Source organism: Scyliorhinus canicula, chromosome 7 (genome assembly GCF_902713615.1).
Source record: "Scyliorhinus canicula chromosome 7, sScyCan1.1, whole genome shotgun sequence".
Taxonomy (NCBI): Eukaryota; Metazoa; Chordata; class Chondrichthyes; order Carcharhiniformes; family Scyliorhinidae; genus Scyliorhinus; species Scyliorhinus canicula.
In genome coordinates, this window is record NC_052152.1 from 34,634,280 (window position 1) to 34,655,888 (window position 21,609).

Genomic DNA, 21,609 nt, shown 5'->3' on the forward strand with positions numbered 1-21,609 from the left:
TTCCATAGTTTCATCTTGAATTTACCCCCATCATCACCACCCCTCCCCAGGGAGACATAAATCACATTCCTCTGACCCAATTAGAGCTCATCTAACCACTGACTTTCACCAGCCACAAATTGGAGGTTAAACCATACTTTGCAACTGTAACATCATATTTCAACCTAAATTGAACTTCCAACACAATATCCTTTTAACCAGCAAGTCCATGCATTTCTATCTGTATTACATGTTGCCCGTGTTCACTCTTAACTCAGTCCATCTGCAATTGAAACATTCATCCATGTTTATATTATCACCAAACTTCAAAATTCTTCCAGACCAACCCCTCACCTTCCATAAACTTCACCTTATCCAAAGTTCTGCTGCCCGCATCTTAATTTGCACCAATTGCTGTTCACCCATCACCACAGTCCTCACTGACCTACACTGGCTCCTGATCCAGCAGCATCTCAAATGTAAAATTCTCATCCTTCTATTCAAAATGCTCAATGGCTCACAGCACCTGAACTCTAATCTCCTCCAACCTAATACTACCATACGAATTAGGAGTAGGCCACTCGGCCCCTCAACCCTGCTGCACCACACAATATGATAATGGCTGATCTAATTTAAAACAAAAATTAGAGTACCTAATTCCTTTTTCCCAATTAAGGGGCAATTTATTGTGGCCAATCCACCTACCCGGCACATCTTTGGGTTGTGGAGGTGAGGGTCCATGCAGACACGGGGAGAATGTGCAAACTCCCCATGGATAGTGACCCGGCCTAGGATCAAACCCGGGTCCACGGCGCATGAGGCAGCAGTGCTAAACACTGCGCCACCATGCCGCCCCATGGCTGAACTAACTTTAACCTCAAATTCAATTCCTGCCTACCCCTGATAACAATTCAACCCTTGCTTTATCGAGACTCTATCTACTTCTGCCTTTAAGATATTCAAAGTTTCTGCATCAACCACCTTTTGAGGAAGAAAATTTCAAATTCTCTCAACCTTCAGAGAAATGCATTTTTCTCCTCCCCAACTTAAATGGGTGGACCCTTATTTTTAACCTGCGGCGCTTCATTCTCGAATCTTCCGCAAGAGGAAACAGCCTCTTCACATTGACCCTGTCACGAGCCCTCAGAATCTTATATGTTTCAATATAAACCTCTGACTCTTCCAAACTCCAGTGGATACAAATCTAGCCTGTCCAGCCTATTCTCCTAAGACAGCCTGCCCATTCCAGGTAGGGTGGCATGGTGGCACAGTGGTCAGCACTGCTGCCTCACAGCTCGAGGGACCTGAGGTTGATACCGACCTTGGGTTACTGTATGGGGTGTGCACGTTCTCCCCTGCCTGTGTGGGTTTCCTTCAGGTGCTCCGGTTTCCTCCCACTGTCCAAAGATATGAATTGACCACGCTAAATTGTCCGTTACCATCCAAAAGTTAGGTGGGGTTATGGCGAAAGGGGGGGGGGGGGGGGGGGGGTGCTGGATAGGGTGCTCTTTCGGATGGTCGGTGCAGATGTGATGGACTGAATGACCTCCTTCTGCACTGTAGGGATTCTAGGATTAATCTACTAAACATTCTCTGAACTGCCTCCAACACATTTACATCTTTCCTTCAGTAAAGAAACCAATATTTACAAAGTACTCTGGACGGAGTTTCATAAGTGCCTTGTCTAATTGAAGTATAACCTCCCTACTTTTGTATTCAATTCCATAAGACCGTAGAAAATAGGAACAGGAGTAGGCTGTTCAGTCCCTTAATCCTGTTCCGCCATTCATTAAAAAAGAATATAGAGTCGCCAATTATTTTTTCTAATTAAGGGCCAATTTAGCGTGGCCAATCCACCTACCCTGCACATCTTTGGATTGTGGGGGCGAGCCCCACACAGACACGGGGAGAATGTACTAACTCCACACAGACAGTAACCGGGGGCCGGGATCAAACCTGGGTCCTCAGCGCGTGAGGCAGCAGTGCTAACCACTGCACCAGTCAATGAGATCATGGTTGATCCGATATTCCTCACATCCACTTTCCTGCCCCTACCCGTAACCCTTGATCAAGAATCTGTCTATACCAGTCTTAAACATACACAAGGACTCTGCTCCACAGCTCTCTGTGGCACGGATTTCCAAAAACACTCAATCCTATGAGAGAAGTCCTCCTCCGTAATAAACAATAACATTCTATTAGCTTTGCCAATTACTTGAAAATGAAAATCACTTATTGTCATAAGTAGGCTTCAACTGAAGTTACTGTGAAAAGCCCCTAGTTGCCACATTCCGGCGCCTTTTCGGGGAGGCTGGTACAGGAATTGAACCGTGCTGCTGGCCTGCCTTGGTCTGCTTTCAAAGCCAGTGATTTAGCCCTGTGCTAAACCAACCCTGTGCTAAACAATGCTGCATCTGTATACTAGTTTGTTGTAATTCATGCACTAGGAAACCCAGATCCCTCTGCATCGCCGAGCTCTGAAATCTCTCACCATTTAGATAATATGCTTCTTTTTTTATTCTTCCTACCAAAATAGACAACCTCACATTTTCCCACATTACATGCCATTTGCCCACTCAACTAACCTATCTATATATTTTTGTAGCCTCATGTCCACTTTGGAATTTGCTTTCCCACTTACCTTTGAGTCATCAGCGATTTAACAATACCATTGATTCTATCATCCAAATTGTAAAAGTTGAAAGCCCAATTGAGATCCCTGTGGCACACCACTCGTAAAATCCTGACAACCAGAAAAATACCCATTTCCAGTTAGTTGCCAATCTTCTATCCATGCAAATATATTACCTCCCACACCATGAGTTTTTATTTTCCACAATAACCTTTGACAAGGCACCTTATGAGAATCTAAGTACAATACACCTACTGGATTCCCATTACCCACAGCTTGTGTGACTTATTAGAAGAATTTGGATAAACTTTCCCCTTTCACAAAATCATGTTGACTCCAACTGATTGCCTTGAATTTTTCTAAGTGCCTTGCTATATCGTCTTTGATCATAGCCTCTAACCTTTTCCTTATGACAAGCTATCTGGCCCATAGTTTCCTGATTTCTCTTTCCCTTACTTTTTGAACAAAGGAATTGCATTTTTTATTTTCCGATCTAATGGAAAATCGAATGGTTAACTCTTTTAAAAACATTGACATAAACTCTTACTATCTGTCTTTAAATTTCTAACTTGCTTTCTCTTCTATTCTATTTTTCTCTCCTTATCAATTTTTGTCATTCTTTGCTGTGTTTTTATATTCTGTCCAATCTTCTGACCTGACCGCACACCTTTGTGCAATTATATGCATTTTAGATTTGATTCCCCTTCTGCTATTTGATGCTATTTTGTGTCTTTAGAAATATTCCTTTAAATGTCTGTCACTCCATCTCTCGATCTATTCCTTAACCAAAATTGTCAGTTCACTTTTTTAGTCTTAGACCCACACTTCTCTTCCTCAAACTGAATATGAAATTGAATCATGATATGATCACTGCTACCAAAGGACACTTTCACTATGAGGTTATTAATTAATCCCATCTCATTGCATAACATCAGGTCTAGTATAGCTTCCTGGTTGACTCCCAGATGTGCTGATCGAACAAATTATCCTGAAAACATTTTATGAATTTGTCACCTATACAACCATTGCCCATCTGATTATTCCAGTCTATATGTAGAATAAAATCTCTCATGATAATCACTGTACCTTTCTGACAAGCTCCCACTATTTCTACTTCGATATCCTGTACTATCATATGTACTAGCATGCAATTACTGTTACGCGGCCTGTGCATCACTCCCGCAAGTGATTTTTTGCCTTTATCATTCCTCATCTCTATCTAAACCACTTCCATATCCTGGTTTCCTGAACTTGCGTCATCCCCCTCTGATGTACCAATGTCATCTTTAATTAATGGAAGCATTCCTCCACTTTTCCCCAACTTCCTACCTTTCCTAAAAGCCACATGCATATCCTTCAATATTCAGGTCCAATCAATGCCATCCTGCAGCCATATCTCAGTGATGTCTGTCAGATGGTAGTTATTAATCTCTACTTGCATTGCCAATGCATCTGTTTTGTTTCGAAGGCTATGGGCATTCAGATGGAGAGCCTCAAGTTTTGTCCTTTTAATATTTATCTGTTGACTTACTCTTAGACTTGCACTCTTTATCTCTTCCTGATACATTCTGTTTATCATTTCCATAATAACTCCACTCTCTCTTACCTTGACTCTTTGATATACAAAATAAGATTTATTTTACAATCTTGACAACCAGTGCATTTCCAATTTCCAACACTTCAGCTGCCTAGGCCCGAAGCTCTAGAATTTCCACATTAAACTTCCCTGTCTTGCCTACCTGCTTTAAGACACTCTTAAAAACCTGCCTCTCTGATCAAGCTTTTGATCTTGTGTCCTCACATCTCAATGTGGCTCAGTGTTACATTTTGACTGATAATGTCCCTATGAAATGCTTTATGACATTAGAGCTGCTGGGGAAATGGAAGCTGCTGCACGGTCACAATCAACATTTCCTGAATACTTGCTTCTCAAGTACTGAGGCTGAAATCTCACAGCTGCACTGAAATGTTAACAGGGAGCTTCCTCATTCAACTCAAATGTCAGACGCAGCATCAAAGTGGTTGGCAGGTAGTGAGTGTAAAACAGCAGCAGCACCATTCCAGGCTGCCACCCCCCTCCTGCCCTCACCCAGGGCTTTGGCCAACTTTGTCCCTGATAACCCTCCCCGACCTACTGTTGCTGTGCAGCTCCGTAATCCTGGAGTAACCTGACTGAAGCGGGAGTGTATCCCTCGGGCTGACCTCATTCAGGGGGCTTCCATTCTCGGTGGACTCGCTGCCGTTCAGCACTTTCTTCAGTTTGTCCATATTCCAGTCTCTCTGCGTCCAGCGACTCGGTAAACACCGGACACACACCCCGTCCCCACTGCGCAGGCGCCGGGCTGCACGGGCATGCGCACTGCGCACACACAGCGCCCACCTGCGGGCATCAGCGGAATTGGCACTGACTCACCTGTCCACGCCCCTCTCCGTCCATCCTGTACTGTGTCCTCACCTGTCCACGCCCCTCTCCGTCCATCCTGACCTGTGCCCTCACCTGTCCCCCTCTCCATCCATCCTGTACTGTGTCCTCACCTGTCCCCCTCTCCATCCATCCTGCTCTGGGTCCTCAACCATCCCCCACTCCATCCATCCTGTACTGTGTCCTCACCTGTCCCGCTCTCCATCCATCCTGTACTGTGTCCTCAACCATCCCCTCTCCATCCATTCTGTACTGTGTCCTTACCTGTTCCCCTCTCCATCCATCCTGTACTGTGTCCTCACCTGTCCACGCCCCTCTCCGTCCATCCTGACCTGTGCCCTCACCTGTCCCCCTCTCCATCCATCCTGTACTGTGTCCTCACCTGTCCCCCTCTCCATCCATCCTGCTCTGGGTCCTCAACCATCCCCCACTCCATCCATCCTGTACTGTGTCCTCACCTGTCCCGCTCTCCATCCATCCTGTACTGTGTCCTCAACCATCCCCTCTCCATCCATCCTGTACTGTGTCCTCACCCATCCCCCCTCTCCATCCATTCTGTACTGTGTCCTTACCTGTTCCCCTCTCCATCCATCCTGTACTGTGTCCTCACCTGTCCCGCTCTCCATCCATCCTGTACTGTGTCCTCACCTGTCCCGCTCTCCATCCATCCTGTACTGTGTCCTCACCCATCCCCCCTCTCCATCCATCCTGTACTGTGTCCTCACCTGTCCCCCTCTCCATCCATCCTGTACTGTGCCCCACCCATCACCCCTCTCCATCCACCCTGTACTGTGTCCTTACCCATCCCCCCTCTCCATCCATCCTGTACTGGGTCCTCAACCATCCCCTCTCCATCCATTCTGTACTGTGTCCTTACCTCTTCCCCTCTCCATCCATCCTGTACTGTGTCCTCACCTGTCCCCCTCTCCATCCATCCTGCATTGTGTCCTCACCTGTCCCCCTCTCCATCCATCCTGTACTGGGTCCTCACCCATCCCCCCTCTCCATCCATCCTGTACTGGGTCCTCACCTGTCCCCTCTCCATCCATCCTGTACTGTGTCCTCACCTGTCCCCCTCTCCGTCCATCCTGTACTGTGTCCTGACCTGTCGCCCACTCCATCCATCCTGTACTGTGTCCTCACCTGTCCCCCTCCCCATCCATCCTGCACTGTGTCCTGACCTGTCCCCCACTCCATCCATCCTGTACTGGGTCCTCACCCATCCCCTCTCCATCCATCCTGTACTGGGTCCTCACCTGTCCCCCTCTCCGTCCATCCTGTGCTGTGTCCTTACCTGTCCCCCTCTCCATCCATCCTGTATTGTGACCTCAACCATTCCCCGCCCCCCCCCCTCCATCCATCCTGTACTGGGTCCTCAACCATCCCCCTCTCCATCCATCCTGTACTGTGTCCTTACCCATCCCCTCTCCATCCACCCTGTACTGTGTCCTCACCTGTCCCCCTCTCCATCCATCCTGTACTGGGTCCTCACCTGTCCCCTCTCCATCCATCCTGTACTGTGTCCTCACCTGTCCCCCTCTCCGTCCATCCTGTACTGTGTCCTGACCTGTCGCCCACTCCATCCATCCTGTACTGTGTCCTCACCCATCACCCCTCTCCATCCATCCTGTACTGTGTCCTCACCTGTCCCCCTCTCCATCCATCCCGCACTGTGTCCTGACCTGTCCCCCTCTCCATCCATCCTGTATTGTGACCTCAACCATTCCCCGCCCCCCCCCCCCTCCATCCATCCTGTACTGGGTCCTCAACCATCCCCCTCTCCATCCATCCTGTACTGTGTCCTTACCCATCCCCTCTCCATCCATCCTGTACTGTGTCCTCACCTGTCCCCCTCTCCATCCATCCTGTACTGTGTCCTCACCTGTCCCCCTCTCCATCCATCCTGTACTGTGTCCTCACCTGTCCCCCCTCTCCGCCCATCCTGTACTGTGTCCTGACCTGTCGCCCACTCCATCCATCCTGTACTGTGTCCTCACCCATCCCCCCTCTCCATCCATCCTGTACTGTGTCCTCACCTGTCCCCCTCTCCGTCCATCCTGTACTGTGTCCTGACCTGTCCCCCTCTCCATCCATCCTGTACTGGGTCCTCACCTGTCCCCCTCTCCATCCATCCTGTATTGTGTCCTCAACCATCCACCCCCCCCCCCCTCCATCCATCCTGTACTGGGTCCTCAACCATCCCCCTCTCCATCCATCCTGTACTGTGTCCTCACCTGTCCCCACTCTCCATCCATCCTATACTGTGTCCTTACCCATCCCCTGTCCATCCATCCTGTACTGTATCCTCACCTGTCCCCCTCTCCATCCATCCTGTACTGTGTCCTCACCTGTCCCCCTCCCCATCCATCCTTTACTGTGCCCTCACCTGTCCCCCTCTCCATCCATCCTTTACTGTGCCCTCACCTGTCCCCCTCTCCATCCATCCTGTTCTGGGTCCTCACCTGTCCCCCTCTCCATCCATCCTGTACTGTGCCCTCACCTGTCCCCCTCTCCATCCATCCTGTACTGTGTCCTCACCTGTCCCCCTCTCCATCCATCCTGCACTGTGTCCTCACCTGTCCCCCTCTCCATCCATCCTGTACTGGGTCCTCAACCATACCCCCTCTCCATCCATCCTGTACTGTGCCCTCACCTGCCCCCCTCTCCATCCATCCTGTACTGTGTCCTCACCTGTCCCCACTCTCCATCCATCCTGTACTGTGTCCTCACCTGTCCCCCCTCCTCAATCCATCCTGTACTGTGTCCTCCCCCCTCCATCCTGTACTGTGTCCTCACCTGTCCCCCTCTCCATCCATCCTGTACTGTGTCTTCACCTGTCCCCCCCTCTCTATCCTTCCTGTACTGTGTCCTCCCCCCTCCATCCTGTACTGTGTCCTCACCTGTCCCCCTCTCCATCCATCCTTTATTGTGCCCTCACCTGTCCCCATCTCCATCCATCCTGTACTGTGTCCTCACCTGTGGCCCACTCCATCCATCCTGTACTGTGTCCTCACCCATCCCCCCTCTCCATCCATCCTGTACTGTGTCCTCACCTGTCCCCCTCTCCATCCATCCTGCACTGTGTCCTCACCTGTCCCCCTCTCCATCCATCCTGTATTGTGTCCTCAACCATCCACCCCCCCCCCCTCCATCCATCCTGTACTGGGTCCTCAACCATCCCCCTCTCCATCCATCCTGTACTGTGTCCTCACCTGTCCCCACTCTCCATCCATCCTGTACTGTGTCCTTACCCATCCCCTGTCCATCCATCCTGTACTGTGTCCTCACCTGTCCCCCTCTCCATCCATCCTGTACTGTGTCCTCACCTGTCCCCCTCTCCATCCATCCTGCACTGGGTCCTCAACCATCCCCCACTCCATCCATCCTGTACTGTGTCCTCACCTGTCCCCCTCTCCATCCATCCTGTACTGTGTCCTCACCCATCCCCCCTCTCCATCCATCCTGCACTGTGTCCTCACCTGTCCCGCTCTCCATCCATCCTTTACTGTGCCCTCACCTGTCCCCCACTCCATCCATCCTGTACTGGGTCCTCACCTGTCCCCCTCTCCATCCATCCTGTACTGTGTCCTCACCTGTCTCCCTCTCCATCCATCCTGTACTGTGTCCTTACCCATCCCCTGTCCATCCATCCTGTACTGTGTCCTCACCTGTCCCCCTCTCCATCCATCCTTTACTGTGCCCTCACCTGTCCCCCTCTCCATCCATCCTTTACTGTGCCCTCACCTGTCCCCCACTCCATCCATCCTGTTCTGGGTCCTCACCTGTCCCCCTCTCCATCCATCCTGTACTGTGTCCTCACCTGTCCCCCTCTCCATCCATCCTTTAATGTGCCCTCACCTGTCCCCCTCTCCATCCATCCTTTACTGTGCCCTCACCTGTCCCCCTCTTCATCCATCCTGTACTGGGTCCTCACCTGTCCCCCTCTCCATCCATCCTGTACTGGGTCCTCAACCATACCCCCTCTCCATCCATCCTGTACTGTGTCCTCACCTGCCCCCCTCTCCATCCATCCTGTACTGTGTCCTCACCTGTCCCCACTCTCCATCCATCCTGTACTGTGTCCTCACCTGTCCCCCCTCCTTAATCCATCCTGTACTGTGTCCTCCCCCCTCCATCCTGTACTGTGTCCTCACCTGTACCCCCTCCTCAATCCATCCTGTACTGTGTCCTCCCCCCTCCATCCTGTACTGTGTCCTCACCTGTCCCCCTCTCCATCCATCCTGTACTGTGTCCTCACCTGTTCCCCCCTCTCCATCCATCCTGTATTGTGTCCTCATCTCTCCTAATTCATGGCCGTTCAGATAATTGACTGCTTTTTCGTTTTTGATTCCAAAGTGGATAAACTCACATATTTACAAATTTTATTGCATCTGCCATTCATTTGCCCACTCACTCAAGTTGCCCAAATTACACTGAAGGATCTCGCACAACTAGATTGTCAATGATTTTGTTCTCATCATACAGTATCCAGTCTAGGATGGCCTGTTCTCTAATTGGTTCCTCAACGTCTTGGCACAGAAAACCATCCTGCCTACACTCCATGAATTCCCTGTCTACGTACATTGTGGCTAATTTGATTTGCAAATCTCTAAGCAGATTAAAATCACCCATAATTACAGATGCTCCTTTATCGCATACATCTCTAATTTTCTGTTTAATGCCATTACCAACTTCACCACTGCAGTTTGGGGGTCGATATACGATACCCACTAATGTTGTTTGCCCTTGGTGTTTCTCAGCTCTACCCAGACATTGTCAGAGCTAATATCCGTCCTCATTATTGCATCAATTTCCTCTTTAGCCAGCACTGCCACTCCATTGCCTTTTCCTTTTTGGCTGTCGTTCCTAAATACTGAATACCCCTGGACATTCAGTTTCCAGCGCCGTGCAGTCTCCCTGTAGGGGCCAGAATTAGTCCTGGCAGCGGCCCGTTCACGCCGTCGTAAAACGAGAATCCCGCCCAAGATTTAATTGAGTGGTTCTGTGTTAGATTCATATTAGACGAAGGTGTTTGCATGTGTGGGAGTTTTGGTCAGTCTTTTTTTCTTACATAGAAAGGGTTGTGAGGTGAAAAGTATTATAGGCCGGAGAGTGGCCCGGAACCGGCGCTGCGCCAACCATGTTGGCGCCAATTCTCCGCTCTGCAGAGAATCGCGTGCCAGCGTCGGGGCGGCGTGGCCTGTTCGCGGGGATTCTCCAGCCCGGCTCAGGGCTGGGAGAATCCCACCCCTTATTTCTAATATTTAACGATACAAATATATGCCCTTAAAACTACCTCTGCTTTCCTGAGAGAATAGATGCTCCGACTCTGCTTCCCGTGAGATTACACCCAACACGACATTTGTCCACAATTTCCCATCATTCTCAGTATCTGCTGGATTCCTTCGCAGCATCCGCTCGACCAAAATCATAGAACAAAAGCCATGACTGGCAACTTTTAATAGATTTTGGTAACGAGAAGCACAAGGGCCCACTTTCCAAGTGTTGTGCAAAAGAGATCTTAAGTATTTTTAAACAAAACAATGTTTATTCTTTGAATGAATTAAATGAAACATAAATGAAAATCGTTTATTGTCACAAGTAGGCTTCAAATGAAGTTACTGTGAAAAGCCCCTAGTCGCCACATTCCGGCACCTATTCGGGGAGGTTGGTACGGGAATTGAACTGTGCTGCTGGCTTGTCTTGGTCTGCTTTCAAAGCCAGCAATTTAGCCCTGTGCTAAACAGCCCCTGCTAAACAGCAGTTAACATTTTATTAACACACAGTAAACAGTTTATCAACTACTAACACAAATAATCCCCACAGGTACAATACTCTATGGGAACCCTTAATAACTTTTGTAACAACATCCATAAGTCAAATACCCTTTTTAACAAAGACAGCAGGTTTCAATTCTCTACAGGAAGCAGATATCACTTTTAAATTATCAAGTGATCTGAAGACATTCTTTAGCATGTGGAGAGAGGGAGCTCAAAATACACCTTGTTTGAATGCAGCTCCCAACTGAAAACAAAACCAAAAACTCAGCTACAAAACAACTTCCAGCTCAAAACGAAAGTAAAAGCCAGAATCACAGCTCAATTCCACCCACAGAATGTCATTACTGCAGCTATTTGATAAGCACACTTTTCTTAAAGGGACCCTCACATTACAAAAGTAAACATGCTTGGAGAAGTAAAATGTTATTGCTTAGCAACCACAGGCGCATCTGTTTCTCGCCACTGCCAGGCCTGCTGAGTTTATCCAGCATTATGTATGATTGTGATAGATTCTAGTATTTTCCATGCTCCTGATGCGAGGCATGTGCATGTTCATCGGAATACTCCAATAGGCGCCTCATCGATGTCCTCATCTGAGCCCGCTGATTTTTTGCGTGACCTCATCCTTCAGTGAGCTGGCACACAATTTGTTCAGCTTCTTCTTGCAGCCACTTGCTCGAGTCAGAAGCAGTTTTCTTCTAATAAATGCAGATCCCCTTTATGATGTGCAGATTAGCTCAAACATAAACATGCTGCTGGGCCCTGCGTCAAGTATTAAGGCAGCCAGCACTGCGGATCACACTCGGCTCAACAGTGCCATCATGCAAATCAGGAGACAGCGGAAAGTTTATGTGCTGCCTGCCTCAACGCGACCAGCTGCAGGCAGATCGCAAACTACACCATCTGTATCTGTTGAAACCAATTTTTACCCCGAGAGTTTGTAATGCACCACACTTACAGCAATGATGACTTTCAAATTTGGCCATGATGTTCCAAAAATGTTTTTTTGGAAATGATTTTTATTGAATTTAACATTCCATATAGAAGATGACAACAGACAGAAACAAACCTTTATTTGCTTAATACAAAATACATACTCCTGCCTCCTTCCAACTACCGCTCCACCTAAACTGTCCCCCCAATAATGAGAAAGGCTCCCCCCGTTAATAACTAGAAGTGCCCAGTTCTTTAAAGTATATTATAAACGGTCGCCATCTACGATAGAACCACTCCATCGACCCCATAACAGTGTATTTGACCTTCTCAAGGTGCAGAAATTCCATCAAGTCACCTGTGCACACCAAAGCCTTCGACGGCGCCACCAACCCCCAGCCCAACAGGATGCACCTCCATGCTATCGATGAAGCGAGGCCAGAACATCCGCCCCTGCCCCCGTCGGCAGTTCTGGCACATTGGAGACCACAAAAACCGCTGCCAGTGGGCAGGGATCCCCCTTCACACTCAGGATCGCCGACATGGTGTCAAAAAAGGATGTCCAAAACTCGTCCAGCCTGGGACACGACCAAAACTTATGTGTATGGAGAGCGAGCCCTCTCGAACAGTGCTTGCACCTGTACTCCATCCCTTCAAAAGAGCGACTCATCATTGCTTTAGTAAGGTGTGCTCAAAAAAGTACCTTTAACTGAATGAGGCCTAGCCTTGTGCATGACGAAGTCACGTTCACCCTCCTCAATGCCTCACACCACACCCTTTCCTCTAGAATCGGCCCCAACTCCTCCACCCATTTCGCCTTCACACCCTCAACTGAACAACTCCTCTCTGGCTTTTCGCTGGTACATTCGGGATGTACTACCCTCCATCGATCCCGTGCAGGATCAAATCCGCTCCAAAAAGGTAGACGCCTGTACAACTGGGAAGGCTGGAAACAACCCCTTAACCCAGCTGCGCACCTGGAGGTACCTAAACCAGTTCCTGAGCCTGTAATTCTCCTTGAACTCCTCCAAACTGGCGAACCACTCCTCCAAAAGTAGATACTCGGCCTTCTCCAACCCTCTTTCCTTCCATGCACTAAATGTAGCATCCAGCCATGCCGACTCAAAAAGGTGATTGGTACAAATGGGAGCCAGCCGTGAGGCAGCCTCGAATTCAAAATATTGGAGGAACTGCCTCCAGATTTTAAGTGTGGCCACTACCGCTGAATTTACTGAATATTTATTTGGGCCTACCAAGCTTGTCTCCCTAACTGACTCCAATTCCATCCGTATCCAGAGGGTCCCCGGGTCCCTGCACCACCTTTGTTTCAAAAATAATGCGCCCGTGTTGGAGATAATACTGAGAAGAACACAATGCTCCCAAGCATAAACAGTGAGCGTTTAGTGGAAACAACAAAGAAGCTTGTTGTGTTAGGGGAACAAAATTAAGAGGGACACATGAGCTAGATAATGTGAATCTTTTTTTTAAATTTAGAGCACACAATTTATTTTGTTTTCCAATTAAGGGGCAATTTAGCGTGGCCAATCCACCTACCCTGCACATCTTTGGGTTCTGGGGGCGAAACCCACCAATCACGGGGAGAATGTGCAAACTCCACATGGACCCAGAGCCGGGATCGAACCTGGGACCTCGGCACCATGAGGCAGCAGTGCTAACCACAGCGCCACCGTGCTGCCAAATAATGTGAATCTTAATATACAAAGAAAAAGTAATCTCGATAAGTTGACCCTACAATATTTTCACGGTAAATTAGATAAATAGGACCAAAGGACATACAATTAAATTGATGAGAAGTGAATTTAAACCAGATATGTTGGGCGGCACGGTGGCGCAGTGGTTAGCACTGCTGCCTCATAGCACCGAGGACCCGGGTTCAATCCCAGCCCCGGGTCACTGTCCGTGTGGCGTTTGCACATTCTCCCCGTGTCTGCGTGGGTCTCACCCCCACAACCCAAAAAGATGTGCAGGGTAGGTGAACTGGCCACGCTAAATTGCCCCTTAATTGTAAAAAAAGAATTGCATACTCTAAATTTAAAAAACAGATATGTTGGAAAGAGGTTCTTGAACTGTTTGGGATTATTTGCGAAACAGAGCAGCATAGACAGAGAAGTTTAAATGTTGGACACAGGGCTGGAAGAGTACTACTGATCTAAGTGTTGAAAAACTGAATGTTCTGTTCTAATTCCTGACTGTCCATTCCCAGTCACTCTTAATTGAACACAATGGGCGGGATTCTCCGAACCCCCCGGCCGGGTCAGAGAATCGCCAGGGGGGGCATGAATCCCCCCCGCCCCCGCCAGCTGCCGAATTCTCCGGCGCCGGAGATTTGGTGGGGGCTGGAACTGCGCCGCGCCAGTCGTTGGCCGCTTGCAGTGCCCCCCGCCCCCCCCCCACCCCCGGCGATTCTCCGGTCCGTGATGGACCGTAGTCCCGCTCGTTATATGCAGTTCCCGCCGGCGTAATGTGGACGAGGTCCCTTACCGGCAGGACCTGGCAGGCTCCGGGGTCCTGGGGAAGGAAGGGGGGGGGGGGGGGGGATCTGGGCCCGGGGGGTGCCCCCACGGAGGCCTGGCCCGCGAGCGGGACCCACGATCCACGGGCAGGCCTGTGCCGTGGGGGTACTCTTTTCCTACACGGCGGCTGTGTCCCCCCTGAGGAATTGAATAAACGAATGTGATACAAAATGGGATAATTAGTTAGGATAATGTAGAGGATACCCGGGTATAGGAGCCGGAACAAAGGAACTGGGCAAAGCATGGCTTGGATGGGGGGATGGGTAATTGCTTGGACGAGAATGCTGAGTGAAAGGGACCCCCCAAGGGCTGAAGAATGTAAAGTGAGCCCAGGGCTGAGGAATGTGAAATGAGCCTATCAGGATATATGGCCAGGTCAAGAAGTGTATAGGGATAGTCTATGGGAATGTTGCATTCATTACTGTTGCCTTATTTGGTCGTATGTATGTGAAATTTGAAGCAAATTGAGTGTATCTGTACAGAAATGTTTTGTCCCTTTGTTCACTCTCGCTGTTGAAGATTCAGGAGCATGGTTGTGTTCTGCTCTCCCAATAGAGTGAGTCACCCCAGCTAGCTGGTTAAAATAAACAATAATTAATACCTGCAAATCCATCTCAAATTTTATTGAGACCAGACTGAAAGCAAAAAATCAGGATGGTCACCCCCACGCATGCGTGGGGATGACGTCAGCAGCCACTGACGCTCCCGCGCATGCGCGGACCCGCGCCGGCCGGCGGAGTCCCTTCGGCCCCGGCTGGCGTGGCGCCAAAGGCCTTCCACGCCGGCCGGTGGGGCGCAAACCACTCCGGCGCCGGCCTAGCCCCTGAAGGTGCGGAGGATTCCGCATCTTTGGGGTGGCCCGACACCGGAGTGGTTCACGCTACTCTGTCCCGCCGGGACCCCCCGCCCCGCCGGGTATGGGAGAATCCCGCCCAATTTATTGAACAATAAAAGATAAAGTGCATTTAAGAAAAGTGATTTTAATATTCTTTCAACAAGACATTCACAGGCATAAGTGTATTACAGTAACTTCGGAAGTTAGCAGTAATTCAACATAAACTGCAAGCATTCTTCAAAACTGAACCAAAAGCTTTTTTAAAACTTATTTTTATTCAAAATTTTTCAATAACTTTTACAAGCCACTACAAAAAGAAAAACAACGAAAAGAAAACATAACAGTAAAACAGAAAACAACTTATCCATTTAACAGTTTAACCATTTAACAAAACAAGGTGGGATATTTGCCCTTTACAAATGAAATCCATCCACCGCCCAAGCCCCCACACCCCCCCCCGCCCCCCCCCCCCCCCCCTTCCTCTGGACTGCTGCTGCTGCTGACCTCCACCTAACGTTCCGCGAGAAACTCAAGGAACGGTTGCCACCGCCTGGAGAACCCCTGCAAGGACCGTCGCAAGGCAAACTTTATCCTCTCTAACTTGAGAAATCCTGCCATATCACTGACCCAAGCCTCTAGGCTTGGGGGGTTTCGCGTCCCTCCACGTTAACAAGAGCCTTCTTCGGGCTACCAAGGAGGCAAAGGCCAGAACTCCGGCCTCTTTCGATTCCTGCACTCCCGGATCATCTGATACCCCAAATATTGCTATCCCCCAGCTCAGTTTTACCCGAGTGTCCAAGACCTTGGACATGGCCCTTGCGAAGCCTTTCAAAAATCCTGTAAGTGCCGGGCATACCCAGAGCATATGGACATGGTTTGCTCGGCTCCCTGAGCACCTCACACACCTGTCCTCCACCCCAAAAAACTTACTCATTCTCACCACTGTCATATGCGCCTGGTGCACCACCTTAAACTGAATCAGGCTAAGCCTGGCGCAAGATGAGGAGGAATTGACCCTGCCCAGGGCGTCAGCCCACAGGCCCTCATCCAGCTCCTCACCCAGATCCTCCTCCCACTTGCCCTTCAGTTCTTCCACCGAGACCTCCTCCGCCTCCTGCAGTTCCTGATATATTTCCAATATCTTGCCATCCCTACCACACAACCGAGACCACCCTGTCCTGTATCCTCCGGACAGGCAGCAGTGGGAATTCCCCCACCTGCTTTTTCACGAACGCCCGAACCTGCATGTACCCCCATTCCCCGGGGGTAGCCCAAATTTCTCCTCCAGCGCCCCCAAACCAGCAAAAATCCCATCAATGAACAAGTCCCCCATCCTTCTGATACCCGCCCTGTGCCAACTTAGGGACCCCCGTCTATTCTGCCAGGAGCGAACCTGTGATTATTCTGTATTGGGGCCCAGACTGAAGCCCCAACCTCCCCCCTGTGCCGTCTCCCTGCCCCCAGATGCTCAATGTCGCCGTCACCACCGGGCTCATGGTATACCACATCGGCAGAAGTGGCAACGGTGCAGTTATCAGTGCCCCCAAGCTAGTATCTTTACAAGACGCCGGTTCCAACCGCTTCCACACCGCCCCCTCTCCCTCCACTACCCATTTGCGAATCATGGATATATTCGCTGCCCAGTAATAGCTGCAAAAGTTCGGCAGCGCCAAACCCCCCCCCCCCGACTGCGCTCCAAGAACAGTCTTTTAACACGCGGGGTCTTATTTGCCCACACAAATCCCGCAATAATCCTATTTACCCGCTTGAAAAAGGACTTGGGGATGTGGATGGGAAGGCACTGGAAGACAAACAAGAACCTGGGGAGGACCGGCATCTTTACGGACTGCAACCTGCCCGCCAGGGAAAGCGGTAGCATGTCCCACTTCTTAAAGTCCTCCTCCATCTGAGCCACCAGCAACGCTAAATTGAGCTTGCACAGGGCACCCCAGCTCTTAGCCACCTGACTGCCCAAGTAGCGAAAGCTACTCTCCACCATCTTAAGCGGTAACTCTTCCAGTCTCTTTTCCTGGCCCCTCGTCTGTATCACAAAGAGCTCGCTTTTTCCAACATTCAGCTTATACCCCGAAAAGTCTCCAAAATCCCTAAGAATCTGCATGACCTCCCCCAGCCCCTCCACCGGATCCACAATATACAGGAGCAGGTCATCCGCATACAGTGAAACACGATGTTCCTCCCCCCCCGAACCAACCCCCTCCAGTTTCTGGACTCCCTCAACACCATGGCCAGCAGCTCAATTGCCAGGGCAAACAGCAGGTGGGACAGGGGGCACCCCTGCCTCATCCCTCGATGTAATCTGAAGTACCCCGACGGCAGCCGGTTCGTCGACAGACTCGCTACCGGGGCCCGATACAACAATTTGACCCATTCTATAAATTCCTCTCCAAACCCAAATCTGCCTAACACTTGAAATGAAATGAAAATCGCTTATTGTCACAAGTAGGCTTCAAATGAAGTTACTGTGAAAAGCCCCTAGTCACCACATTCCGGCGCCTGTTTGGGGAGGCTGTTACGTGAATTGATCCGTGCTGCTGGCCTGCTTTCAAAGCCAGCGATTTAGCAGTGTGCTCAACCAGCCTCTATCCCATCCCCCCCCTTCCCACAGGTACTCCCACTCCACCTGGTCGAAGGCTTTCTCCATGTCCATTGTCGTTACCACTTCTACATCCCCCCCCTTTCGAGGGCATCATGATCACATTCAGGAGCCCTTCACAAACCCGGTCTGATCCTCATGAATCACTCCCGGGACACAGTCCTCAATCCTAGTGGCCAAAATCTTGGCCAACAGCTTTGCATCCACATTAAGGAGCGGAATCGGCCTATAGGAGCCACATTGCAGCGGGTCCTTGTCTCGCTTGAGGATAAGAGAGATCAGAGCCTGCGACATCTTCAGGGAAAGGGTTCCCTTTTCCTTAGCCTCACTGAAAGTCCTCAACAACAGCGGACCCAGCAGCTCCGAGAATTTCCTATAAAACTCTATCGGATACCCATCTGGACCCGGGGCCTTGCCCGCCTGCATGCCCTCGAGCCCCTTAACCAGTTCCACCATCTCGGTCGGGGCCCCCAATCCCTCTACTCATCCCTCCTCCACCTGTGGAAACCTAAGTTGGTCCAGGAACTGCCTCATCCCCCCCCCCCCCCCCCTTCCAGGGGCTCTGACTCGTACAGTTTGCCATAAAAGTCCTTGAAGACCTCGTTAATCCTTGCCGAGCTCAGCACCGTGTTACACCCGGTCTCTAATTCCCCCAATCTCCTTGGCCGCCTCTCTCTTTCGCAGCTGATGCGCCAGCGTCCTACTTGCGTTCTCCCCATACTCGTACACTGCTCCCTGTACCTTCCTCAACTGAGCCTCAGCCTTCCCCGTGGTAAGCAAGTCCAACTCCGCCTGCAGGCTCCGGTGCTCCTTCAGCAACCCCTCCTCGGGGGACTCCGTAAACCCCTGAGTACCTCCCCCACCAATCTCTCCTTCTCCATCCTATCCCTCTTCTCTCTGTGGGCCCTGACTGAGATTAGCTCCCCTCTGACAACTGCCTTCAGCGCCTCCCAGACCACACTCACCAAAACCTCCCCATTGTCATTGGCCTCCACATAGCTTTGGATACACCTCCAAACTCGCCCACGGACCTCCTCGTCCGCCAGTAGTCCCACATCCATTCTCCACAGAGGGCATTGGCCTCTCTCCTCCCTCAGCCCCAACTCCACCCAGTGCGGACCCAGCAGCATGGTGGTTAGCATAAATGCTTCACAGCTCCAGGGTCCCAGGTTCGATTCCCGGCTGGGTCACTGTCTGTGTGGAGTCTGCACGTCCTCCCCCTGTGTGCGTGGGTTTCCTCCGGGTGCTCCGGTTTCCTCCCACAGTCCAAAGATGTGCGGGTTAGGTGGATTGGCCATGCTAAATTGCCCGTAGTGTCCTAATAAAAGTAAGGTTAAGGAGGGGGGGGGGGTTGTTGCGTTACGGGTATAGGGTGGATACGTGGGTTTGAGTAGGGTGATCATGGCTCGGCACAACATTGAGGGCTGAAGGGCCTGTTCTGTGCTGTACTGTTCTATGGCAATGGCCGAATACTCCACCCCCTCCACTCTCGGAATTAGCGCCCTAGTTACCACAAAAAAATCAATCCGCGAGTGCGCCTTGTGCACGTGGGAGAAGAAGGAAAACTCCTTCGCCCTTGGCCTGGCAAATCTCCACGGATCCACTCCCCCCATCTAGTCCATGAGCCCCCTCAGGACCTTGGCCGCTGCCGGCCTCTTACCCGACCTCAACTTAGATCGATCCAGAGCCGGGTCCAGGACCGTATTGAAGTCCCCCCTCATTGCCAAACTATATGACTCCAGATCTGGAATCCTACTCAACATCCGCTTCATGAACTCTGCATCGTCCCAGTTCGGAGCATACACATTCACTAGCACCACCCGGACCCCCTGCAACCTGACACTCACCATAACATATCGACCCCCCTTATCCGCCACAATACTCGCCACCTCAAATGCCACCCGCTTGCTCACCAGAATTGCGATCCCCCTGTTCTTCGCATCGAGCCCTGAGTGGACAACCTGCCCCACCCATCCTTTCCTCGGCCTGGTTTGATCCGCAATCTTCACGTGTGTTTCTTGGAGGATGGCTATGTCTGCCTTTAGCCCCTTTAAGTGCGGGAACACAAGGGCCCTCTTGACCGGCCCATTCAGGCCCCTCACGTTCCACATGATCATCCTGGATGAGGGGCTACCCCGCGGACCCCCCCCCCCCCCCCCCCCCGACTAGCCATCTCCTTTTTTAGGCCAGCCACATGCTCTCCCGCACCTTCCAGCCCCCCAGTCGGAGTCCCCCCACCCCGACTCTCCTGTTTAAAATCAGTTCCCCCTCAGTCAGCACAGCAGCATCCCAGCCCCCCCCCAAACCCACCTCCCCCAAACAAGCATCTGCTTAATCCCCCTACCCCCCCCCCCCCCCAATTGCGCTCCCATAAGTCAGCTGACTCATGCTGACCCCGGCCACTCCCACCTCCACGTGCAATCCCCCTGTGGGTTCCCCTTTCAAGTCTCCACCCCCCCCCCCCACCTAAGTGGGGTAGAGAGAGTCCCCCCCCTACAACCCGTGTGAACAGAGAGAGAAAAACAAAGCAAAGTACCGTACACTCAAACCCCCAGCTTCAGGTGCCACCCCCACCATTTCACGGCTCCCTATCTGGGCCGACCCCACCTCCTGTGATGCAGCTCTTCCCAACTGCGACCTCGCCCAGAGCCTCGAGGGTCTAAGGCAAAGGGGGCCACAAAAACACAAGAAAACACGGGGAAAACCCCAACATAACCCCACCCCTCCAGCAACCCCATAACATACTGCAGTCCACTAACTCGAGTCCAGCTTCTCATTAACGAAAGTCCACACCTCGTCCGGCGTGTCAAATTAGTGGTGCCGGTCTTGATATGTAACCCACAGCCTCTCCGGTCGTAACAGTCCGAACTTCACCCCCTTTCCGTAGAGGACCGCCTTAGCCCAGTTGAATCCCGCACGCTTCTTGGCCAGCTCTGAACTCCAGTCCTGATAAATACGGATCTCGGTGTTCTCCCACCTGCTGCTCCGCTCCTTCTTCGCCCATCGCAAGACACACTCCTTGTCGGTGAAGCGGTGGAACCTTACCACCATAGCTCTCGGACTCTGTGTGCCCCATCCAGCTCCAGGGGGCGTGGGAATGCCCCCGTGCCCAGCATCGTGGTCATATATGCCCCAGCATCCGACCCCTCCACGCCTTCAGGGAGACCCAGAATCCACAGGTTCTGCCTCCTTGACCTATTGTCCAGGTCCTCCAGCTTCACCTGCCATTTTTTGTGCAGCACCTCGTGCGCCTCCACTCTAATTGCTAGGCCCAAGATCTCGCCCTCATTATCAGAGGCCTTCTGCTGCACCTCCTTGATCGCCGTCCCTGCATCTTCTGGGTCTCCACCAGCCTTTCAAACGACGCCTTCACAGGGGCCAGCATCTCCGCCTTTAAATCCGCAAAGCAGGTTCTTAATAACTCCTGCTGCTCCCGTGACCACTGGGCTCACGCTGCCTGATCTCCGCCCGCCGCCATCTTGCTTTTTTGCACCCGTTCTCCTCTCTTCTCCAAAGCCGCTTTTTTGACCGCCCCATTCCTGGTCCACTCCATACAGCGCTGGGGATCCTCACTGTTTCCTCCCCACACCGGGAATCGTCATCAAAGTACCGCTGGAGCTGCTTAAAAGGGCCCAAAAGTCCGTTATCGGCGGGAGCTGCCGACCGTGCGACCTATCTAGGCATAGCCGCAACCGGAAGTCACCAACAAAAAGCTTTTGACAATTCCTTGTTGATTAAAGTTGAAAAAGTAAATCTTCATTGCTTTATAAGCATACACCAATAATACGACTGCATTATGACAACAAATATTAAATATATCAAAAGCTTGTGAAATTGAGTATATTTCACAGTAGTACAGTTAAATGGAAAACTAATCGAA

General features: G+C 50.9%; 1 protein-coding gene across 2 annotated transcripts in view; it reads right to left on the reverse strand.

Annotated features, from left to right (window-relative positions):
- The window catches only part of LOC119968851 (vesicle transport protein SFT2B-like), a 54,663-nt gene extending 49,717 nt beyond the window's left edge, over positions 1-4,946 (reverse strand). Inside the window, exon 1 of one of the 2 annotated variants that reach the window (XM_038801734.1) lies at positions 4,814-4,946. In XM_038801734.1, coding sequence (XP_038657662.1) covers positions 4,814-4,879 — 66 coding nt within the window. In that variant the 5' untranslated portion in view covers positions 4,880-4,946. Of the gene's footprint in view, positions 1-4,746 lie in introns of both variants that reach the window. The other variant, XM_038801733.1, reaches the window with a different exon arrangement.
- Positions 4,947-21,609: the final 16,663 nt, after the last annotated feature.